The sequence below is a fragment of the Sander vitreus genome, chromosome 6, assembly GCF_031162955.1.
Source record: "Sander vitreus isolate 19-12246 chromosome 6, sanVit1, whole genome shotgun sequence".
In the NCBI taxonomy this organism is placed as follows: Eukaryota; Metazoa; Chordata; class Actinopteri; order Perciformes; family Percidae; genus Sander; species Sander vitreus.
Window position 1 is genome coordinate 30,655,315 of NC_135860.1, and position 24,274 is coordinate 30,679,588.

At 42.3% G+C, this 24,274-nt stretch overlaps 1 protein-coding gene across 1 annotated transcript; it reads left to right on the forward strand.

The window, feature by feature from the left end:
- Positions 1 to 1,176: 1,176 nt before the first annotated feature.
- On the forward strand, positions 1,177 to 20,818 carry faxcb (failed axon connections homolog, metaxin like GST domain containing b). Its single transcript, XM_078251946.1, has 6 exons — positions 1,177 to 1,521; positions 5,653 to 5,788; positions 6,905 to 7,101; positions 14,960 to 15,177; positions 19,140 to 19,256; positions 19,815 to 20,818. The coding sequence occupies exons 1-6, from the start codon at positions 1,262 to 1,264 to the stop codon at positions 20,135 to 20,137; spliced, it is 1,251 nt and encodes a 416-aa protein (XP_078108072.1). The 5' UTR covers positions 1,177 to 1,261; the 3' UTR covers positions 20,138 to 20,818.
- The last annotated feature ends 3,456 nt before the right edge of the window (positions 20,819 to 24,274 follow it).

A 24,274-nucleotide genomic window follows, 5' to 3' on the forward strand; every position in this document is an offset into this window, starting at 1 on the left:
TCACGGTGAGCCACTGGTTTCACTGGGATGCAGCAGGGCGGGGTGACTCCTCCGCTGGAGCAGACAAAAGGCCAGCTGCGTCAAGTTACCAGAGTTTGGCACAATAACACCGGATATTGACCGAGTTCACCGTGAAAATAAAAGCATGATCTTGTGTAGCGGGTGTGTGTAGGCCTTCTCTCTCTCTCTCTCGTGTTGTGTGGCGTTACAGACGAAGCCGTCGCTCTTCGTTGGCTATCACAGCTGTTTATTCTGATAAATAGCATTTCACAATCACGTTCGTCGCTATAAAGAGCTCCAGTTAGCACGAAACGGGCTACTGCAGACTGGTGAAGGTGTGTAAGAATGTACCCTAAAGGCTGAAGAATAGCACCAATAGATGGCGCTCGTGTTACAGAAAAAAAGCCTGTCTCATATGGAAACTACTAGCCAAATGAAAAGTTACCTTCAAGAATGATCTTTTATGTTTAAATATACCATTATGTTTGTAGAGACCAAGGGTATTTAACCAAAGTTGTGTGAAAGACCTACAGAAAGATGGAGCAGTGTAATAAGTTGATAGGCTATACAATGTAGAATGCATATGATTGAATGAATTTTGGAAAAGGTAACGTAATATAGCACTGAACAAGCCTGTTAGAGAAAAAGTTAGTCACTCAGTTCATCAACAGGAAATTAATCAGCAACTATTTTAGTAATCAAATAATCTGAGTCATTTTCCAAGCCAAACTGCTAAAGATTGGTTCCAGCTTCTCTAAATGAGAGGATGCACTGTTTTTTTCTTTTTCTCATTTGATACTAAACTGAATATGTTCAGGGTTTGGACTGCTGGTCAGACAAAGCAAGTTATTTGAATGTATCACGTTTGGCTCTAGGCCAGACCTTTATAGACAAAAGGATGAATATATATATATATAATAATTTATATAACACCACTGTAGGCCTACAATTCATCAAAAACCATTGCAACACGTACAGCCCCAACGGTGACATTTTGTTTTGAAATGTGTGACCGGAAGTCTAGCCGTTTTATTTCTGCCTAGCTTGACAGCGCTCTCTAAAACCCTGCAAAGGGAAAGACTGGGTGCAGAGCATCATCCAGCTGGGGAGGGCGAGTCGAGATGTTTACACCTTCTGATTTTCTGGAGAAACATTAGCCACACCGCCGCCATGCCGTAGACAACCCGCCGGCTGTTAAGATGAAGCCTAACGTTGACTACAGCAGGAAGAGAGCGGGGTGGCTGTAACCGAGGGAGGGAGGATGTACTGGGCTGCTGGCTTCGCCTCTTCCCGGCCGTGTGTGGTTGAACTCGGGCGGAATCACAGCCTGCCCCTCGGGCTGTGCGGCTCCGAGCAGCAGCAGTCTTTGTATGGCTATATCATCGCCTTCCCTTTACAGGACTACGGGGGCATTATGTCGGTTCTGGGATCGGAATCCTGGTGGAAGAAGACTCTGTACATCACCGGGGGGGCCCTGCTGGCTGCTGCAGCCTACCTACTGCATGAACTGCTCGCCATCAGGTAGGACCCACACAGGTCATCGCTTCTTTTATTATTATTTAGCCCTCAGAGCTGCGGGTCTAATTGTTAACCCCACCTGCTGACTGAATGGCCTGGGACAAAACCATGAATGGACATGGGAGTCCTTTCGTTTGATGTCATCTCAGTGCAGATCTCGCGGTGGTTGTTGAGCTTTCAGCACTCTGTTTTCCTATTCCCAAGGACACAACACTAGCTAGATGGAGAGAAGAAAATAAATAAATAAATAAAAAATAAAAAAAAACCGAGTCACGTTTTCTCTCTTGTGCCAGCGCCGTCGGCACCTGAGCGTGTAGAAACGGAGCGCTCCTCGGGCGCTGCGGCGTCAGAGCGACCTTTAATGCACTCTGCCGTGAGATACACATCTGCCGCTTTGTTATATTGAAAGAAAACACATTTACAGCTAGGCCTTTACCTTGTAATGATGGCGGATGAGAGATATGATTAATCCCCGCGATGGAAAAGTGATTATCTCAGGACTATTGTTAGTGCAAGGAATGCGTGCCTGTCAATGAGGGGATTATTTTTGGCCAGGCCAGTGCCGGGGAGTAAGTACATCCTGTAACAGTGGCCTGGTAGTGTGCTTTCGCTCCCCTCCCTCCCTCGTGATAATCTGTGTAACCTTGTATTTCGTGCAGAAACGCTGCTAAATCACGTGCATGCTGCTGAGGCTGCCGGCATCATCTGTTTATGCCATTTGATGTGTTGTTGGCACTGGCGCAGCTCCGTGTCTCCTCCATGAGAGACCCTTAATGTCCGGAGAGCTCTTTAAGTGGCTCTTCAAGGAGATTTCAGCACCACATTTAAACGGACAGACGCATTAGCATGATAGGATGGCCTAGAACAGATGAGGCAGAGTGGACGATGAGAGTTGGAATGGTTTCAGCACCATGTGAATGTGGACAGCGACTTTCAAGACCTGGATCGGTTTCAGCACCACAGGACAGTGGACAGAGACACGACAAGCCCACTTCTACAGTTCATAGATTATGCATACTGTATGAATACACTGCACACTTAGTTGCCAGTTTATTAGGTACACCTAGCTAAAACTAATGCAGTCTAATACAACAGTCCTGCAGTAAATCACTGTTTTAGACAGGTGTCGACTCTACTGCTATTTTTTAGGCTGGCAGTTTGCTTGTTTCGGAATACTATTCAGACATAGATGTACATACTAATACTATCCAGATTGGGCAATTAAAAGAGAAATCCAGCTGATTTTTACCTAAATCTTGATCGCTAGATGTCACAGAGTACTGTCGATAGGGGAAAAAATGACCACAATCGGTGCTAGCAAACTGGAGTTGCTGCATCTAATGGTCAAAGCTCCCAGTTAGCTAAAATGCCAGTTGTGGGGGCATGTTCTAAAGAGTGCCTTTGTGCCTCTTAACAGACACAAAATGCAATTATAATGTCTGTGCAACATGAACAGGGCTCTTACGTGACAACAAGATGCATTTTCAACTCAGACATTGTGAAGAAAGCGTTTAAATTCAAAGTTTGTACTGTCACCGACCTCTTTTTCCATGAAAATGACAACTGACAACAACACAGAGGAGAACAGATTTAAAGTTTGAATGCAACAACGCGATAGCTCACAGAGATTGTGGCAAAATCTGGTTGGTTTAACTAAAAGAGGAAACGCCCACATTCAGCTGATGACAATGCAGCAGATTAGGTTGGGAGAGAGAGAATTTGAAGCATAGTTGTCTTCCTGAATGAACCTACGCTGACTTCATAACAGTAGGGTTAAAGGGGAAGTCATTTTGTGCTTTGATGGATTTACTCTCATTTTCATCTTTAAATGGAGGCAGCTCAACAGGGTATTAGATCTTACCTAATCATGTTACAACCTAAAGAAGTGTTTCAGAGAAGTGTTGATTTATATATTTGAAATATATTAAACTGGCAAGTAGTTGTATTATTAAACTGGCAAGTAATTGTATTATTCAGGAAATAATGTAAAAAGTGGAGTATGGAGTATGGAGTGCAGGTTTATTAAATGATTCAGACTTGAAGAGCTTTGGCCAGTGATAAGATATGCTAAACAGACCAGACAGGCTCTGGAGTTTGTAAAGTCTCCTTTTACCCCTTCCTGTGTGCTGTATAAATAACTTATGGTGAGAAACCATGAATCATGAGTTGGGATGGTTGTGGGACGGTAAGCAAGTGTAACTGTGAAGACTTCTAGGTGCCGTCCACACGGCAACAGAATGTTTGGAAAACGTCGTTTTCCGTTGCGTTTTCAAACCTATGCTGGAAGTTATAGCCTACAACCAAACAGAGGTAATGCAGACAAAGTTTGTGTTTCATTTGTTATTATTACCAACTTGTTGTAATTCATCAGGTGCAAAAAGTCAACATGAAATGGTCATTGGTCAATATATCGGCCGCCCTGCTGTCTCGCCCATTGAAAACAAAAACCTGGTCGACCACTACTTCTAAGAAAGCTTTCTCATTTTAATATGCCCTACAAACAGTTCTCGTTAATATAGTACCTTTGGTTAATACCTGGGGTCATATTAGTTACATAAACATAAAGACGTTGCAATATTGACTGAAATCATAAAACAACCTGTATTTGACTGAGCATTGCAGATTAACAGAAAGGATATGTCTTCATGGAGTTCAACCAGGACAACAAAATGTAGGTCTGCACAAAGCTATTGTTTGGAAGTTAATGAAGTGAAGCCACCGCAGTCTCTAAAAATAAAATAGTGTGTGTGTGGCTGGTTGAGAGTGTTTAAAAAAGCAGAGCTCAGGGACACCGGGACTTACTGCAGTGTCACCATACTATAATAAACTACAGGTGTGTGACCATTTCCTCCCAGGAAGGTTTGTTAGAGCCTGATAACAAACCGCAAGTCCTGCTAGCCGCTGAGTTCTGTTTGGTATTTATCTCACAGCACTGGCTGACCTAGAAAACGGGTAGTAACACCAGTTGCTCTCAGCCAGACTTGTGATAATTTAACATTTTATCAAAGGATACCATTGCTGTCCTTTAAGTTTGTATCAATGCTCTCTTTACTATTGTTCCTACACATCGTCAACAGGGTTAAAGATATCAAAGCTTATATTCCTCCCTGAAGAATCAGCCGTTTGCTGCATGTTATAGGTTTCCAAAGTGAAAAAGGCCAAAGTCCCCCCCAAAGGGACTTACCATCTCCAACAGAAAACACTGTTCACAAACTGCTCCAAACAGCTCTATTGTAGTCCAGCCTTTACTTCAGAGACAAACGTGGTCACTTTGTAACACACGTTATAATGCTCGCCTAGCTGCTAGCGTGGCACGCCCTCATACATCCTTACCTAGCTACTGTCAGGGAATGCCCTCAGACTCTGCTTCTGACTGGCTAGTAGTCCTTACCTAGGTAGTGTCAGGGCACGCCCTCATACTCTGCTTCTGACTGGCTAGTAGTCCTTACCTAGCTACTGTCAGGGCACGCCCTCATACTCTGCTTCTGACTGGCTAGTAGTCCTTACCTAGGTACTGTCAGGGCACGCCCTCATACTCTGCTTCTGACTGGCTAGTAGTCCTTACCTAGGTACTGTCAGGGCACGCCCTCATACTCTGCTTCTGACTGGCTAGTAGTCCTTACCTAGCTACTGAGCATGTGCGACTCCCAACAAAGATGGAACAGAAGTGAGATGTCTCACTCTGTAGCTAAAACAGAGAGCTCAACACACAGAGTGAAAAGAGGAGCTGCAGCAATGTGCAGTACAACAAATATATGGTGTTTTTTGAAAATGAAACCATGTAAACCTAATCTGATATAACCTCTAAACACAATTATGAACTTGAAGATGAGCATAATATGAGCACTTTAAGTGCTTTTGCCTTCTGCTTATTGTCAATCAAATCATTCCTCAAAAGAAAAAAAATATTTTTGACAGTAAGGTCGTTTTATTTAAGGTGGGTTTGGGGACAGCAGATCAAATGAAGTTGTCAATTTAAATATGCCAGTATATGGAAAACTAACAGACAAATAAGAACAAATTATATATATATGTATTCAGTTATCTTACACAATAGGGATTTTCAAACTGATCTGGGAACATAAGCTTAACACTGTTTATCTACCAAAGATAATGTTTTCTTCATCTGTGTAGGAAGGAGCAGGAGTTGGACTCTAAAGACGCCATCATCCTGCATCAGTTCTCCAGGCCAAAGAACGGCGTGCCCAGCCTCTCACCCTTCTGCCTCAAAATCGAGACGTACCTGCGCATGGTGGACCTGCCCTACCAGGTGATACTCTGCACACAGAGTTTATTACACACAGAGTAGTCTCGCATTGCCAGACCTTCCTTCACGGCGCTGCAGAGGAGGGTCTGGCTAGTCCACACAGCATTCTGGGATTGAGGAAAAACGTGCTCTGGTTTATTGGCATTTCTTTAAACCAATCACAATTGTCTTGGGCACCGGACTCAATGACGGCGCCTCTGCAAAATAGCCTCAGGAAGGAACTTGTTTTGGTGGAACATGTGTACGTTCAAAAGTAGTTTTAGTCGTGCAACAGAGAACTCAGATTGGACAGATAGTCTAGCTAGCTGTCTGGATTTACCCTGCAGAGATCTGAGGAGCAGTTAACCATAGTCCTCACAAATCCACCGGAGGTTAGAACGCCAACACAAAGAAAGAGGAAGGTAACATCCGGCTGGAAAAAAAAGGGAAGACTGGTGGAAGATAGACTACACACAGAGCTACAGCGGAGGAGTCTGTCATCACTGGTTGCGTTGGGTTTTACTTCTCAAATGGATTTATCGGAATACTTTAGTGGCCTGAACAGATACATGATCCAGTAATCCACTAGAGTAAGCAAAATTTAAAAAAATAAATGAAAAAAACCTAATTCTGTGTAGCAAAATTGTTTTCTTTTGCTTTCCTATCTTGTCAAATGGATTCCAGTGAAGCTGGATGACTTGAGAGAGAATGGTTTAAAGATCTGTGCAGCAGAGACCAAGCTTTCTTAACTTTAAGTTCTGAGTATGGGTTAAGCTCCATAAACAATGGATCCTACAATTCCCATAATGCAACTCAATAGCATCTAACATTAGATCCTTCCTGTCTTTTATACTCCGAACCTCCAGAGCCGGAGAAGGTATAACAACTGTTGTCACGGGTTGAGTAGTATTCCTCATGACCAGTAAATTGGACTCATTGTTTAAAATCAGTGGCGTGACCTTTAAAAAAGGATCCTAAACCACAGGTTGGGAACCACTGAAATACACCATTTTAAAAGTCAGTAACAGGAAAACATTGCATAACCAATTGGCATGTCGGTCTACAAAAACATGCTCCGTTTGCCTAGAAACTGTATGTAGAATTCTACAAGTTCTCAAATGAAGCCGTTTCCCTCTGCAGAACTACTTTGATGGGAAGCTGTCGCCGCAGGGGAAGATGCCCTGGATCGAGTACAACCACGAGCAGGCTTCAGGGTCAGAGTTCATTGTAGACTTCCTGGAGGAGAAGCTGGGTGTCAACCTCAACAATAACCTCACGCCGCAGGAAAGAGCCGTGTCCCGAGCTGTCACCAAAATGGTCGAGGAACACCTGTACTGGTAGGGGACTCATACGTGTACAGAGTATGGAGTGTTGGACTAGTTACAGATAGGTCTTTGGAAACCGGTTAGAAACTGAGTTCACCTGCTGCAACCTTGTTTCAGTCTCCAGTCTTATTAAGTAACTTTTAGCTGATTTTAAAGGACAAATACAGTGACTTTTCCCAAATTTGATGTACTTGAGGGCTAAAATGACGCATTTGCTGACTCAAATATGTACATTTATATGTACAGTATTGTTACGACCTCCATTTAAAGAATCAAACCAAGGCTCAAAAGGGATTGGAGGATGCAACATATAAAAAAAAGGATGCCAGACACAATGGTAACAATTAACCAACAAGCTTTATTAAATAATGCAAAAACATTCCCAAAAGTAGCAAACAAGGAGAAACAAAAAGGGACAGGAGACCCTGTCCAAAAAGAACAAAAGATGGGAAGACGCTGCACCAACCTTGCAATGGGTCGTCGCTCCCCGCGTCTCCCCACCTCTCCCCACGTCGCCCCCTAAATTACTTAAAAAGTAATAGTAAACTAATCCTAGAACAAACAAAAGAGACAAATAACTGAACTACCGGTAATCTCCAGCCCAAATTAATACAATAAACTAAAATAACAAAACTCCAGCACCTAAGTGTGCATGGAGGTTGGGAAACACAAACCTGCTTGTGGAGAAAAAAAAGGTGATAGTGAGCTGCTGGTGTGCTCTCCATGTGCCTCTGTCCCTTCACTCTCTGCCTTCCTATCAGCTCCCCCACTCTACCTGAACACTGGTTACGCTCAGGTGTGCAACAGGCAGAGGGAGGAGGGACAGAACGAGGGACAGAGAGAGAGAGAAAACAAGACCAGCCAGAGGCACATGTAACAAGTATATTTATATTTAAATACATATTTTAACAGCTAAGCTCAATGTTTAGTTTCGCATTGCCAGACCTTCCTTCACAGCACTGTGGAGGAGGGTCTGGCTCGTCCACGAAGCATTCTGGGATGGGAGAAAAACGTGTTTTGTTTTATTGGCATTTCTTTAAACCAAATTACAATCACCTTGGGCGGCACTAAGCGCGGGACACATGGACGGAGCCTCTGCAAAACAACCTCAGGAAGGAACTTGTTTTGGTGGAACGTGCACGTTCAGAAGTAGTTTTAGTCGTGCAACAGAAAACTCAGATTGGACAGCTAGTCTAGCTAGCTGTCTGGATTTACCCTGCAGAGATCTGAGGAGCAGTTAACCATAGTCCTCACAAATCCACCGGAGGTTAGAACGCCAACACAAAGAATGAGGAAGGTTTGGGATATCAGGCTGAAATGAGGGACGTCTGGTGGAATTTCCGGCGACACCGGAGCAATCCCGAAAGTAGAACGTCGTCCATATAGACCACTCGATGTTACGATGTCATTGAAAAACAACGGCAGATTGGTTTTAACAGATAAAAAAAAGATATGTTGGGATCTTTTAACTTTTGAGCATTATTTATGCAGCCTTTCAGCCCAGGCTGTCTCTATCCTCACCATCAGTACAGTGTTTTCAGCCACCCTTTGCTGTGGTGAGTCACTCCAGTACCTCTGGGTGAGTAACATGCCGCTGCTAGGAAATCATTCACCACTACTGACACAGCCACAGGGGCTCTGCTAATGTTTTCCATTACCTACAAGCTCCATCTATATTTCACTATCCCCACACACACACACACACACACACACACACACAGTGTTGTGTGCCCACACACACTAAGTGGGGGGTCTGGGGTCCTTCCCCAGGAAACTTTGAGCATCAAAACTTAATTTCCTCCATTCTGATACATTTGTATGCATCAATTTATGGTGAAAACATCTTTACGTCAAGGAAGACACTAAACTAACACTAAAAACAATTCAAAATATAAAAGGAATATAATGCTGTAAAGGGGCTTTCGCATTGGGCCCAGATTGTTTGATTATTATGAACTTGGCTTGAAGGTCATGTTTTCTATTTAGAAATACATTCTCTATAAATGAATAAATGCAGTGATGTTGAATATACATTAGTGGTGTAACGGACCACGCCTACGGTTCGGCACGCACGTGAACCGCCGATTAATTGCAAAGCTTAAGCATCATAGTAGCAAACAGCGTTTCACTGCCGCTGTTACGTTAACGGGGCACAGCAGAGAGATGGAGCGGGATGACGTCGCCTCTGCAGCTTGTTCATATTGGAGCGATAATGAGGATGGGACATGTGTAACCTTACTGTTTAATGTGTTTAGAAATGAAGAATTGGATAAAATATGAATGTGAGATTGCACATTTTGTGTGGTGTAAAAAGGGAATTCCATACCATTTCTCCAAAGCTAGAGGTCATGCATATAACCCACATCCCCCCCCCCCTCTGTGTCACCACCTTGCTCGCTTTTCTCTGCTCCTCCACCCACCCCGTGCCATGTTTAGACTCGCATATTGACTTGATTGAATTATTTATGTCAGGGAAGGGCAATGTGTCATCTTGGTTGCTCTTTAAAAAGGGCTACAGAGCAACTGATGGGTAGTTCATACGCTCACTGTTTCCCACGAGCCCCTTCTGATCGATGCTGCTATGAAAATAAGATGAGGAAACTGAAGAACCAGCAGCTGGGGCACCTGTGCTTTACGCTTTATTATGCTTTCATTAGTTAGAGATTAAAGTCAACAAAGACCAGTGGTGGAAGAAGTTTTCAGGTCCTTTCTCAAGTAAAAGTACTAATACCACACTGTAAAATACTGTTACAGTAAAAGTCCTGCATTTTACTTAAGTAAAAGTATGCAAGTGTCATCACAAATGTGTCAAAATATTAAAAGTATTCAATGCAGAAAGAAATCCTTACATTTTAGAAACAATTTAAACTGTTCTGTCAGTCAACTCAGTGTTTAATCGGCTAACTGTTTCAACTCTACTTGTAGGCGCTTACATTGATGGGTAGTTTAATTTATAATAAAACATATGTTATGAGGTGCAGGGAATGGTGGACCCAAATGCAGGGGAGCAGGCGGAAGTTTCGTTGAAATGTATTACGCACAAAAACCAGGGTACATACCACAAGGCAGTCAAAAAATGCAGGAAACAACACAAGGAGTCCAATACTAAGGAAGGCAAAAGACAAAGTCCAAAATAGTCCACAGAGAAAAGGATAACAAAAACACAGAAGCCGCAGGGGTGCTACCAACAAACAGACATGCTGACTGAAACACACCGCCAGGAGCACACACAAAACAATCTGACAAGAGACAACGGGAACACAGAGACTAAATACACTGGGAAAATGAGAAAAAGAGGAACAGGTGACACTAGGGCTGAGGAACAGGTGCAACACATTAGGAGTGGGCAGAGTAATTAAAAAAGGCGGGAAAATGCAGGAAGTAAAACTAGACAAGACAAGGGGGAAAAACAGACTATCAAAATAAAACGGGAAACAGAAATATAAACAACCACAACAGAAATATACACAACAGAACCATACACAACAGGGAACCAACAGAACTATACACAACAGAAATATACACAACAGGGAACATACATATACACGCAAAAATATACACAACCACAACATCGTATTTTATAAACTACATGTGTTTTGTGTGCAAACATCTTAATATGTAAAGTAACTAGTAACTAAAGCTGTCAGATGAATGTAGTGGAGTAAAAAGTCCAATATTTCTCTCTGAGATGTAGCGGAGTAGAAGTAGAAAGTGGCATGAAAAGAAAAGACTCAAGTAAAGTACAAGTACCTCAAATGTGTACTTAAGTACAGTACTTGAGTAAATGTACTTAGTTACATTCCACCACTGACAAATACAACTAGCCTTTCAGAGAGCGTGTTATATTTTCAACAATTCTCAACAATTCCCTGCACTAATCTAAGGTGTTTTAGGTTAACAATGGCTCAAATCTACCGGTCAGTTTTTGTTCCTACCCTCACCTATGGTCATGAAGGCTGGGTCATGACCGAAAGAACAAGATCCAGGGTACAAGCGGCCGAAATGGGTTTCCTCAGGAGGGTAGCTGGCGTCTCCCTTAGAGATAGGGTGAGAAGCTCAGTTATCCGTGAGGAGCTCGGAGTAGAGCCGCTGCTCCTTTGCGTCGAAAGGAGCCAGTTGAGGTGGTTCGGGCATCTGGTAAGGATGCCCCCTGGGCGCCTCCCTAGGGAGGTGTTCCAGGCACGTCCAGCTGGGAGGAGGCCTCGGGGGAGACCCAGGACTAGGTGGAGGGATTATATCTCTAACCTGGCCTGGGAACGCCTCGGGATCCCCCAGTCGGAGCTGGTTAATGTGGCCCGGGAAAGGGAAGTTTGGGGTCCCCTGCTGGAGCTGCTACCCCCGCGACCCGATACCGGATAAGCGGATGAAGATGGATGGATGGATGGATGGATGGATGGCTCAAATGACTTTGTGTAATGGGAACGGGTCACTAGTGACATACACAGAGAACAATCACCTGGCTGCAGTTGCACTCAGCCCTACGCAGCTTTTTAGCCTCTCTCTAGCCCCCTGTATTTGTTTTATGACCCATAAACGCTGCTCTCTCATCATCCCTGTTCCCAGCAGCAGCAGCAGCAGCTGTTTTCAGTGAAAGAGCTTTGATAAATACATTGTACAACTACCGGCCCAGCACCAAACGGCAGACAGACAACATTAGCAACTATAGCTGGTGAACATAGCGGAGAATTTAGCAGCTAAAGAAACAAGACTCCACAACCACAAGGGGGAAAAACCTTGCAGAAGGGACAATAAACAGACTATGTCGTCATGCATCGCCTGTGTACTGTACACCCTTAAATTGATTTGATATTCTAATCTGCTACGCAGGGTTTTTCCAAATCTTGAAACAAAGGACTGTATATCCCCTTGGGACAACAGATAATGTAACAGGAAGTAATATATGGCTTCTGGATAGTCACTACTCCCAGATGTGATGTAGGTCAGATGCTTTAATTTCATTTCCATTGAGCGACTGGTCATCTAGAGTGATCCAGAACACTGCAGGCTGGAGACAGAGGCTCCTTTACAGCCGTAGTACGGCTCAGACAGCAGAATTATAGAATGAGGCTTCCAAGCTTTCAGATGAGCTGTGGGAGAGCCTTTATTTCCAACAAGGTGGTGTGAGAAAGGGCAAGTGTGTAATGATAAATTAGCTTCATGAGCAGAGTCAACAATGACTGTACCAAATAGCAGGGACAGTTACTCTTATTATTATATTTAGTAATGAGATACATGCAGGTAAAACAAGTGTCTTGTATTGGTTTCCTTTAATACATTTGTAATGGTCACAAAGGAGGGTATTCAGATAAAAAGAGGCAGAGTTAGAGAGGGATTTTGAGGCTTTGAGTTGGGTTTGTTTGCACACACAGACAGGATCTGTCTGTCTACTGCTGTGAGACACACCTCTACTTGATGTCACGAAGGCTCATGTAGCTACTCAGGTTTCCTTTTTTCTTTCGTTTTTTGGGGCATTTTAGGCCTTTCATTTAACAGGACAGATGAAGACATGAAAGGGGGGAGAGAGAGGGGGAATGACATGCAGCAAAGGGCCGCAGGTCGGAGTTGAACCACCTGAGGCCGCTGCGTCGAGGAGTAAACCTCTATATATGTGCCTGTTCTACCAACTGAGCTAACCCAGCCACACCTTTCTTTCTTTTTTAACACAAGCAAGACGGAATCTAAATGACTCAACAAAGAGGCCAAGCATTGCAGCAGTAAGTGGGTGTTTTTGTCCAAGAGATTTTCAATCCAAATCTGTAATGGAATTTCTGGGGCAAGTGCACAGTCACCTTTTCTTCTCTAACCTATTTCTGGATGAAAGGCATCGACAGTCTCCAAGCATTTCCTCATGTACACAATAGCAGCCTGACAGTTTGACTGGCTGAATATATGATGTTGTCTCCCGGCAGCGAGTTGAGAACAGTATAGCTGATAAATGGGCAGTGGGATGGAAGTGGGTGGCGCACTTTTATTGATTTGGACAAGGTTAATTGTCAATAGACATAACGCTTTGTTGGTAACAGGACACAGGGGCCGAACCTCTGATTAGAAAGCCTTATCGTTGACGCCTCTGTGCACCCTACATGTTTGATTCATGAAAGGCTCAGGCGCTTCCTTTTTATTTAACTGGAATTGCTTATAAGGAATTGTGTGCTAGTGTGAAAGATTGCTTTTGGTATCCTGAAATTATAGATTCTCATCGTACGGGCTGGGTATCGCCATTGATTTCCTGAATGGATTCAATTTCGATTCACCATGTCCTTATTCAATATCAATTAGGTTAGGGAAATTTCAGTTAACCCAGCCCCACTCATCATATGTTGTTAAAAAGTCAAGACTAAGCACACAGAATCTGGAACAAGGTGAACTATTGGCCATTAGCCCCCACCACAATGGGACTCCAGTCTTTCATGACATGAATATAGGGGGACTGTGTTTTCTGCTGTTAAAATGTTGACCCAAGCTGGTTCACATCTGTGTAGATGAAATGCTACTGTAGATGATGCTGTAAGAGCCAGATGATTGGTGAGGCTGTTAGAAGGTGGAGCATCTTTGGTAGCAGTCATTTCCTTCAGCGGCATGATCCTGATACTGGTGAGATGTGTGATAACTAGGGCTGTAGTTTCACGCATACACAGCCTGTACGACACAGAGAAAGCAGCCAAACTGGAACTGCTGCAAAGTGCTGCAAACACTGTCTCATTAACTGATGATCACTGGACGTCAGTGAGTAATCAACATTATTTAGGAGTTACTGCACACTATATCGACTCTGGTTGGACTTTGCACTCATTTGCCTTAACGGTTCGACATACAGAAGAATGACACTATGCTGAAACATGTGCCTTTAAGCACTTAAGCGAAGTTGCAGAGACATGGGGCATTGCAAATAAAGTTACAACTATCGACACAGAGTGCACAGAATATGATCGCAGCAGCAAGACTTTTGCACATTTTTCTTTTGTTTACAGTAAATAAATAATAAACAACTACAAATCTTAAAGTCAAGTTCATAAACCAACTTTCTTTGCATTCATTTGATTCCCAATCAAGATCCACTGGTAAGAACTGCTTTCCATTGTTAATATGTACTTAAAAACAGTTCTGAAATGCAAAATAATAGAATTTTAATCATGAAATAAAACATGCGATTAATCGTGATTAACTATAGAAATTTAGCGATTAAGAAAAAATGAATCGTTTGACAGCCCTAGTGATAACCTTTTGTCAGTTTGGAAATAGACCAAACATCCACTACCCTGCTGCTGTGTGAATGTTTTGATGGTTGAATTAAATAGATTCTATCTCACCAGAAATGTGAATGTTGTTGAATAGGGAAGTTGCAGTTACATCTAGAGCTGCAAACATACATCGATTAATCGATTAGTCGTCGACAGTTAAATTAATTTCCAGCTATTTCAAAATTCTCTGATTGCAGTAAAGTGAATATCTTTGAGATGTGGACAAAACAAGACATTTGAGGACGTCATTTCGGGCTTTGATCAACATTTTTCTTACCATTTTCTGACATTTCATTGCCCAAACAACTAATCGAGTAATTGAGGAAATTATCGACAGATTAATCGACAATGAAAATAATCATTAGTTGCAGCCCAAGTTACATCTTAGAAAGATCAAGAAGAAGAGCAAGAACCTCTTCCTTCTTAGTGGGACTCTACTCCTGACAAACTGCAAGTGTTACTGCGACTCATCCTGGGTTTAGAGATCTGTGATATAAGTAGTTTGGTGCCAGACCATTCTTGCTCTGACACAATCAGGTAACCAATGTAGCGTGTGTGTGTGTGTGTGTGTGTGTGTGTGTGTGTGTGTGTGTGTGTGTGTGTGTGTGTGTGTGTGTGTGTTCTTACAGGACGATAGCCTACTGTCAGTGGGTGGACAACCTGGAGGAAACTCAGAAGCTTCTTGCGATGAGCGGTCCCCTGAGCGACACGCTGAAGTGGCTGCTGAGCCACCTGAACGGCAGCATGGTGCGCAGGGAGATGTACGGCCATGGCATCGGACGCTTCTCTAAGGAGGAGGTCTACACTCTGATGGAGAAGGACATGAGGACGCTGGCCACACTGTTGGGTAGGAAACGGGCTGTGTGTGTGCATGTGCATGTGCATGTATATGTGCATCAGCATTCCTAATGCTTCGTCTCCAAACCTTTGCCATTAAAATGTACTCCATTAGGAGCCACTTTTCTCATCAACTCTGTTATACACTCTGATAACAGAGTTACCAGACTTTTTTATTTGGGATAATAGAATTACATGCATTTATTACTACAGTACACATCTCTTTCCATTAGTAGGATGAGTTCTGTTCTGTTTATAAAAGCACTTTATAGTCTAAAATGTATTCAAAAACTCAGTTTGGTGAATAAGTGTTGATAAATTTGGCAACTTTTCCAAAACAGTTGCTTTGTTTTCCCAGGAAATCAGAAGTAAAAACCAGTGACAGCCAAAAGAAAAAAATGAGTAATAATATTACTCCACGTTATCCACGAGTCAGGCACAGGAAGTATTGTCATGTTGATGACAATGACATCTGTATCAAGCTAATTTGTTACGGCATTGCTAGGCAATAATGACCAAAGTGAAAATTGTTGGATGGCTCTGGCAGTCTAATGTGACCTCAGTGGTGGTAATGAGGGAGTGCTCTTTCACTTTCCTCACCCAGATTGTATCCTGTCAGTCTGGGGATTGAACCAACAACCTCCCGGTCACAAGCTCTCTTCTCTAACCTATAGGCCGGTTACACACTGGATGCATCGCGCGAGCGTGTCAGCTGCGTGGCGTGTCCGTTTATATTTCGGCTCCCATGTTAACAGGTTAGAGCTTACACACTGCCTGCGTCTCGGGCACGGTTCGAGTCGCGCCGAAAACGCGTGCATGGTAGAAATAGAACGGACGCCTATTTTTCACGCGACACGCAAGCGTGTTGGAAGCGTTTCCAGGCAAAATAGAATAGGAAAAGATGTTTATATGTCGTTTAGACACGAATACATATTAATAAATGACATGTTGATGTTTTAAAGTCTCTGGGTTTTGATATGCAGATATAAATGTAATTTTAAAAAAAAATTTGATTTTCTAATATTGCACCTGTCAATATAGAACGAAATATTCTGTAGCCTATTTTGGCGTCAATACTGCCGATACTTGTCTTTGCTGTAATCAAATCAGTCTATATTTATGTTTAGCGTGGTATGTCATTTTATCAATGGGAAACATCCATGTGTCCTGACAAGGCTAGCAGCAGCAGCGCCGCGTCAGACACGTTTCTGGTGTGTAAAGACATAGAAAAATCCACGCAGCCGACACGCAACAGAAATGCCACGCTCACGCCACGCAGGCAGTGTGTAACCGGCCTTAGGCCACCACTGCCCCAGAATGCATGATTTCAATCAGACACACATGAAATCCTACTGAAGTTTTCCGTTAATTTGTTTATGTACTTATTTATTTGTTTATTTTTTATCTTTTGGATGTTGTATGTCCTTACTGGTGTGTACTTGTCTTTGTGCATGGGTCTGTGTTGTCTGTCCCCGTCTGGTTTGGACCTGATCTGGGTTGGTTTGCGGGGGTGTAAGGGACTTGAGGGGAATTGACATGCTGTCTCAACTATGCTTCGTTCACCATGGCCTTCGCTGTATGTCATTTATTGTGAAATTCAAATAAAAAGAGTTGAAAAAAAAAGAAAAAAGAAACAGGGAAAGTTCTGGATGTCAGCCACAGGGATACAATATCTGTGTACAGATGGGAACAAAGAGTCCGATGCTGGAACGAAAAGTGATTTGCATCGATCTGTTTGTGCCATTTCAACTAATGACCACTTGTTGTAAAACGGAAAGTTATTCCCAGAGTGAGAGCATCAGTACACTCAGCTTGCTTGCAGCTTCTCTTTTAATGCTTTCCAGACTCAAGTACCAGAAGTGTGAATATAACATGTGTTGTTGCTGCTTAAAGAGCAGGTCTTTCAGCTTCAAAATGAAATCCGTTTATTTTAAGAGTTTTCTCTGAAGGGACAGCGAAGTAGAAGAGGCTTGATTTAGCATAAGTCATATCTAAGGCCACAGATAATAATATCAAGTATTTGTACTTGGCCTTACTGTAGTGTTTTCTGTTTCATTAACATTGCTTACACATTTTTAGCAGCTCAGCTTATTTGAAAAAAAAAATAGAAATTATGTTATAGTATATATTAAAATCCACATACGTATTTGTGTTTAGGAGGTAAGTAAACTACCAATAATCAATAGGCTGACTGCCCTGTACACATCTCAAACTAACCTACAGTAAGTGTGTTGTAACTAGAGATGTATCCAGTGATGATACCAGTATCGGTATCGCCTCCGATACTGCCTAAAACGCTGGTATCGGGAAGTACTGGAGTTTATGCACCGATCCGATACCACGTAATAAAGCCCTAAAGAAAATCTACGTTAAAGTAGTTTATTTATGTTCTTTTTCCGTTATAACTGACTGTCAAACTGCATAATAAAAGAAAGTTCTGTGGCATTCATTGTTTGTGTTTGTTCATGTTTCACAAAGAGTTTAACCTGAGCCAGACCGACAACAAAAATAGAAATCATGTCACATCCATACAGGGATAGTAGTATACAGTTGTTAAAACATAATAAAATATATAACACACTGGTATCGGGTCGGTACTCGGTATTGGCCGATACGCAAGTTCAGGTATCAGAATCGGTATCGGGAAGCAAAAAATGGTATCGGACCATCTCTAGTTGTATGAATGGATACAGTAAATTGTTAGCTAAGGAAGAATAAACAGTTCAAATAATTAGCAAAAATTGATGAAATAACAGGTGAAATTATGACATAAAAGTAATACATAAACAGTTGAAATAGTTAGCTAAAGGTAATGGATAAACGGAATGGAAGAAAGCCTTTTCTGCAAGAAATCTTCCTAGGTTTAGGCAACAGAACTGCTTGTTTTAGTTTAGGAAAAGTTAGTGGTTTGGGTTCAAATAAATCCTTCCTGGCAGAAAGACCTGAAAGTTAACTTCTCTTGTGTGCTGGATAAACAGTTGAAATAGTTAGCTAAAAGTCATGAAAGATCCAGTTTCTGCTAGTCCAAGTGGTGGTAGTAGTAGGACATTAAATTGTATGAAGAAATATTATAACAATATCCACTTTCTGTTGTGTTACTCAACCTCCAGTGGAGGTCCTCTACTTTAAAATCAATGGAATGAAGGGGTAGGCTACTTGAGTTCATCTGAGAGGGCTTTGGTAGCCTTTTTCAGACATAAAACATTGGGAACAATTAATAAAGGTTTTTATCGCCAAAAAAGTAATCAATAAAAAAATCGGTAACACTTTACTTGAAGGTATCGACATAATCGTGACATGACACTGTCATAACTATAACATGACACTGTCATGAACATGTCATAAACGTTATAAACAAGTCATAAACGTTTATGACTTCTGTCATTAAGTGTCATTCGGTTTTTGTCATGACAAGTTGACATTGTTTGGATTGTCTTGATTATGACAACTTGACATTAATCAAAGTGACATTACCAGAAGTTGTCTTGGTCATGACAAGTTGACATTAAATTTGTTTATGATGTCTTTGTCATGACAACTTGACATTATGTCATCCTGTTTAATGTCAAGTTGTCTTAATAAGGACACTCCAAAGAAATGTAATGTCAAGTTGTCATGACAAAGACATCTTCTATTAATGTCATCCTGGTTAATGTCAAGTTGTCATTACAAAGACATCCCAAACAAATGTAATGTCAACTTGTCATGATCAAGACAACTTCTGGTAATGTCACTTTGATTAATGTCAACTCCCAAACAATGTCAACTTGTCATGACAAAAACCGAATGACACTTAATGACAGAAGTCATAAACGTTTATGACTTGTTCGTAAGGTTTATGACACGTTCATGACAGTGTCATGTCATAGTTATGACAGTGTCATGTCACGATTATTTATTATATATATTATTTTGTTATCAAAAAATCTCTGCATCAAAACTTCAAATTGCTGTTTATTCTCTGTCCTGTAGGAGATAAGAAGTACTTTATGGGCTCTAAGATGTCGACATTAGATGCTACAGTGTTTGGGCATTTAGCCCAGGCTATGTGGACTCTGCCCGGGTCACGGCTGGAGCACCTCATCAAAGGTCAGTGGATCTGTGAAGTACTCAGACATAAGTGGAACAGTATATTATAACTATGAACTAAATTAATGAATTAATAGATACTGTCTCTTCAGTTTGAGCTTTCTTATTACCCTGTTTTGCAGTATTTAAGCATAATTAACATAATAATCTACAGTTTTCCTTGCTGCTTTGTCATAGATGTATTTGTCTGTTCCAGCCACTAGATGGCAGTGATATTCTACTTCAATGCAGTGCTGCTGACATAGGCTTTGATCGTTGCTTTCAAATCTTGCACAGAGTAGGGAAACACTTGAGTCTCTTGTCTTTCAGAGAGCAGAATCAGAGCTTATAATGTCACTGATTAGGGTTCTCTGTTGTTGTTTTGATACATCATTTATGATGAGAGGGCTCACATTGAAAAGACAACACATAATATGCTTCATAAAGTATCTTAGATGTATTGTCTTCCTCTGTATCAGACTCACAGTGTCAGTAATCACCAGTGATACCTCCTGCTGGTTTGAACTTTACCTGTAGAAGCTTGTGCATGTGAACCTGCTCTGTCTGATGTCTCCACAGGAGAGTTGATCAACCTGGCCATGTTCTGCGAGCGGATGCGAAGGAGGTTCTGGCCCGAGTGGTTTGTGGATGTGGAGGATCTTTATTATGATGGAGACAGTGAGAGCAGCAGCGGCGGCGGCGGCAGCGGCTCCCCTACAGGCTTTGGTGTCTTCTCCAGGACTGATACACTGGACGACAGCGACGCCAGCAGCCACTCGGCCGGACACACGCACACACACTCCCCCGACTCTGACCACTCGCTCTTTGACTCGGACGTGGGCACGGGATCTGAAAATGACATTCAGCTGAAGGAGGAGTTAATTCCCGACCTGGAGGTCTGACCTGAGAATGGTCGTGATTGGCAGACAGATTGAGAGTGATAGGAGACGAGAACTGTGTCGGTTAGCTTGAAAAAAAAAAAAAAACGGGCAGTCTGGACAGGTTTCCAGACAGCAGCTCTCACAGCTGAAAGAATATTCCAGCTCCTCCACCTCTAATACCCAAAATGATAAACCCTGCTGATGGACCGACCGGGTATTAATATGCAGAGCATACAAACTGAACCTCATAATACACATACTACTGTATGGTTTACCCCTCCTGTAACACCAGAACTGTCACAGTGGCAGTTTCTCTTTGCCTTATTTGTCTCGTCCTCAGATGCAGAAGCTGGTTTGAAAGGTTAACACAAAGGAAACATCTCATCTCCTGAAAAGTGCGGCAGCGACAGAAGAGTGGTCTAGACAAGGCAGGTGGCACTTCACTTGCTATGAAATGATGCAACTAATCACCACTCTGCCATGTGTCTTAACGCACAAACCCATTGGAACAGGTGGAGATTGATCATGTGGCTGAAAGGAACAGCTGCTGTGTCTCGGCTGTAAAGCATCCGTGTGCTGGAGAAGAAACACAGATGACATTTAGTGCTAGTCCATGCTCTAGATTGATATTTTATGCTACTGTATGTGAAAAGAACCTGTATCAAAACATAGGGCTGGGTACCAATACCTTTTAGGCACCGACCGAATTGCCTCCTTAGGATCAAGTATTGTCATTCAATACCAAATTCCAATATCTAAGGAGCAAATCTTATCAGCGTCAGTGAGCCAATAAGCGTGCAGCATGTGTATACGTCGTTACACATCGTAAAAGGTGAAGCTGAAAAAAGTAATGTGTAATGTTGTAATTTCTTTATGCTGTAATGGATTTTTAGAAAATTGGTATTGAAAAAAGTAATGTTGAGGAACCGGTGTCGAAGTCACGGTAATGGTATCGGTACCTGAATCAAAAGTGTTTTGAACGCCCTATCATAGTCCTATGGAATAGAGGCCAGAAGGAAAGAGGAGCAGATTTGTGCCTGTTTAATTTGCCGGTTATTATCCTTATTTCTCTCCATGTAGAAATTATTTGCTTTGTTATTGGGGATGTTGGAGCTTTCATTGATTTCCACATCTCTTCAGCTCTGTAATTTGTATATTTGACCACTAGATGTCAGCCTAGTGCCTCCTTTATTCTGTAACATCCACCCTGAGGACCTGCAGTCCATTTAACACAGCAAATCATTTCTCCTTCAGTCCTAATCTTTAATATTGCGGTTCCCATTCATAGGTAACCTGTCAGTCAGTGTGCAGGTGTAATGTGCGTACGTATGCGTACTTACACACTGTGACTGAGCGCAGCAACAAATCAGCCTTAGTTCTTTAAGACTAGAGAAATGGGTGAAAATAGCCTGAAACCAGCCTGTTTTTGTTGTGATATAATTTATTATCTGTGCCACTTTATTTTTCTTTCTATAGGATCTTATGTGTCAAATATATATTTTGTTAAACTTTGTTTTGTTATTGCTCTCAAAGAGAGATGTTATTTTGCACTAGTGGAAATTTATTTTCACCTTATTTCAATGGGAGCAATCTGCTGTGGAGGTAGAGAACAGTGTAGGCCAAAGGAATGGGAAACATAAATGTGTATATCAGTAGTACAGGACATTGAGCGTCCTGATAATGATTGTGCTGCGAGGGGACTGTGCTGCTTACTGTATGTCGTGTATGTGAATCTTACTGGGTGTGAATGTCATCAGTGAAGCAGTTGATGAAGTCTTTGCAGAGACAGTCAGAATACCAAATAAACAGAACTGAACATCGCTAGTTTAAAAACCTTTGGTATAAAATGGACCAAAATGTCTCGGGAAGTGTTCACTTTTGTCTGTCACGTCAAGCTTGGTGGAAGTGCTCGTAATGGCAATATGATTGCTGTAAAAAGATTGGGGTGCATATAGAGTAGATGTGACTTAAGTTTAAGGGTCAGTGCACTCAAATTACAAAAAACATTCTCACCAAAATCTCATGGTATTGAGCCATTCAGATAGTTTGGGTTTTATTTCTCCAGGTTTTCAGATTTTGCGAATCCTGTCACTTTGGCTTTCTTACATCCGATGAAAACTGTAATATCACGAAAGAATCCAGTTCAAGCAAATGATGACTAACACATAAATCATTGAGATTCCTTTCAACACTCGCAGCATAATCCTAAACCACCCTGTAAAATTGACGTTCTGTTTATTCGTGGTAATGTTACCGTAACATAGTTTTACAAGATCACAAACAGCCTTATCTTCATCCAGGATTTTTTCAACTATGGTGTCAAACCCAAAATGCTTTTCCCCCCTCATTCAAACGGTTGTTTGAATTTGGAATAAAAAGTAACAGCCCAAGTTCCCAGCGAGGTTTGTGGATACCTGTGGACTTTCACTTAAAACTGCTATAGTCAGCATTTGTATATTAATGTAATGTGAAAGGGGTCGTCGCTTGTAATGATGAACCCACAGATAATTATCACCTTACTCCGCAGATTCCCTAAGCGCTACAGAGTGTTTTAGCATCTTACGCCTTCTTTATGTTTTTACCATAAAATAATGGCCATGCGCATCAAAAAACTAAAAAGTTTTTAAAACCCATTGTACGCTACCTGCTCTGCACCAAACGGCAACAGACAAAGTTAGGGACTAGTTGATGACCATGAGCATTTTGCTGCATAAGAGGGATATATTTCCCTCAGGAGTTGGTGGAGAGCACAAAGCAGAGGGAATATTGGACTTACATTCATCAGGTGGCCAGAAACACGACTCTGAGTGAATGCTAATGTTGCTCCGTGTCTGCTAGATGTAGCTGCTTGTTAACAAGTTTGCCATGCCAACTTTAAGCCCAACACTATCTGCACGGCTACACACCACTTGTGTTTTTTATGCAGTTTGGGGGAAGTGACCCTTTAAATGAGAAGCCTGGATAGATGCAATAGATGAGTTAGTGACAGAAGGCCAGAGTTTGATCCAGATACTTGGACTCCAGAGACAACCCTCTTCCATCATGTCGCCCTGTGGCTCGCATCCCGACCCACCCGGGCCTGGATTGTGCGCTTTTTCTCAGTCGCCTCATCCAGTCTGGGCATCATATAGAATTGGACTGCTTTAAACAAGCCATATTAAAACTAAATGTCTTATTAATTAGAACCATGTCATAGCATTACTGCTGGGGTAATGTAAATATTGTATGTGTGACATAGTCTACCATACTGTATGTAGAGCTGACTGACTGATCAAACTACCTATGGATGTGCAGTCATAAACTGGAGCGACTAGATGATTTCAATAAAGAATAGCTGTGACAATTTTAAACATGTCTCTGAGTTGAATTTGCATCCTTATTATGTGTCTCGGGTGTTGGTGTCATGACGCTGCTTTCTTGAGCTCTGCACTGCAGTTTAGTAATCATAATAGCCACCAGATTGTGTTATATTGTCATAGCTCTGACTGTATTTTATCTGTGTGTGGTTGTGTGTTTTCAATCAGGCTAACAAGTCGCAATCATTCAGGTGCAGAGGGGGGCTGATTAAGAGTCTGCCTGCTGCTGGAGGCGAGACGAGGACGGGAGAGGAGCAGGAACTGGAAGAGGAAATGGTAGAAGAAAACAATGAAGGGGGATAGGAGGAAGTTGAGCCAGGGCAAAGAGGCACAACAAAACGTTGAAGTAACCAGGAGCAAGAGGAGAAAGAGGGCTAAAGAGGAGTAGAGGAGCAGGTGGTGGAGAGGAGAGAAGGGGTGAAGAGGCCAGCACTGAGGAATGAAGGAATAGATGGAAGTCACTGGGGAGGAGGAAAGAGGAAAGGAGCATCAGGAGTTTTTGGAGGGGAGAGATGGAGGGTTTAGTTTAAGAGGAGGAGAGAGAAGGAGGTGGCAGAAGGGAAGGAAAAGGAAAGAAGTGGATGGGGAGGAGAAAAAGCAGACATTAAAAGTAGGAGTAGGAATCAGAGGAGAGGAGAGGAGGAGGTTGCTGGGCTAGGGGCCCGGGGAGGGCCACGGATCAGGAACCAGGCTCCCGGGGGACGGAGCAGGTGCAGGCTGCGAGCGAGGCCTTTGGGCCTGAAGGGGCTGCCAGAGCTTAAAACAATCTGCACTGCTCCTTTTTTAATTTGGCTCTCTGAAC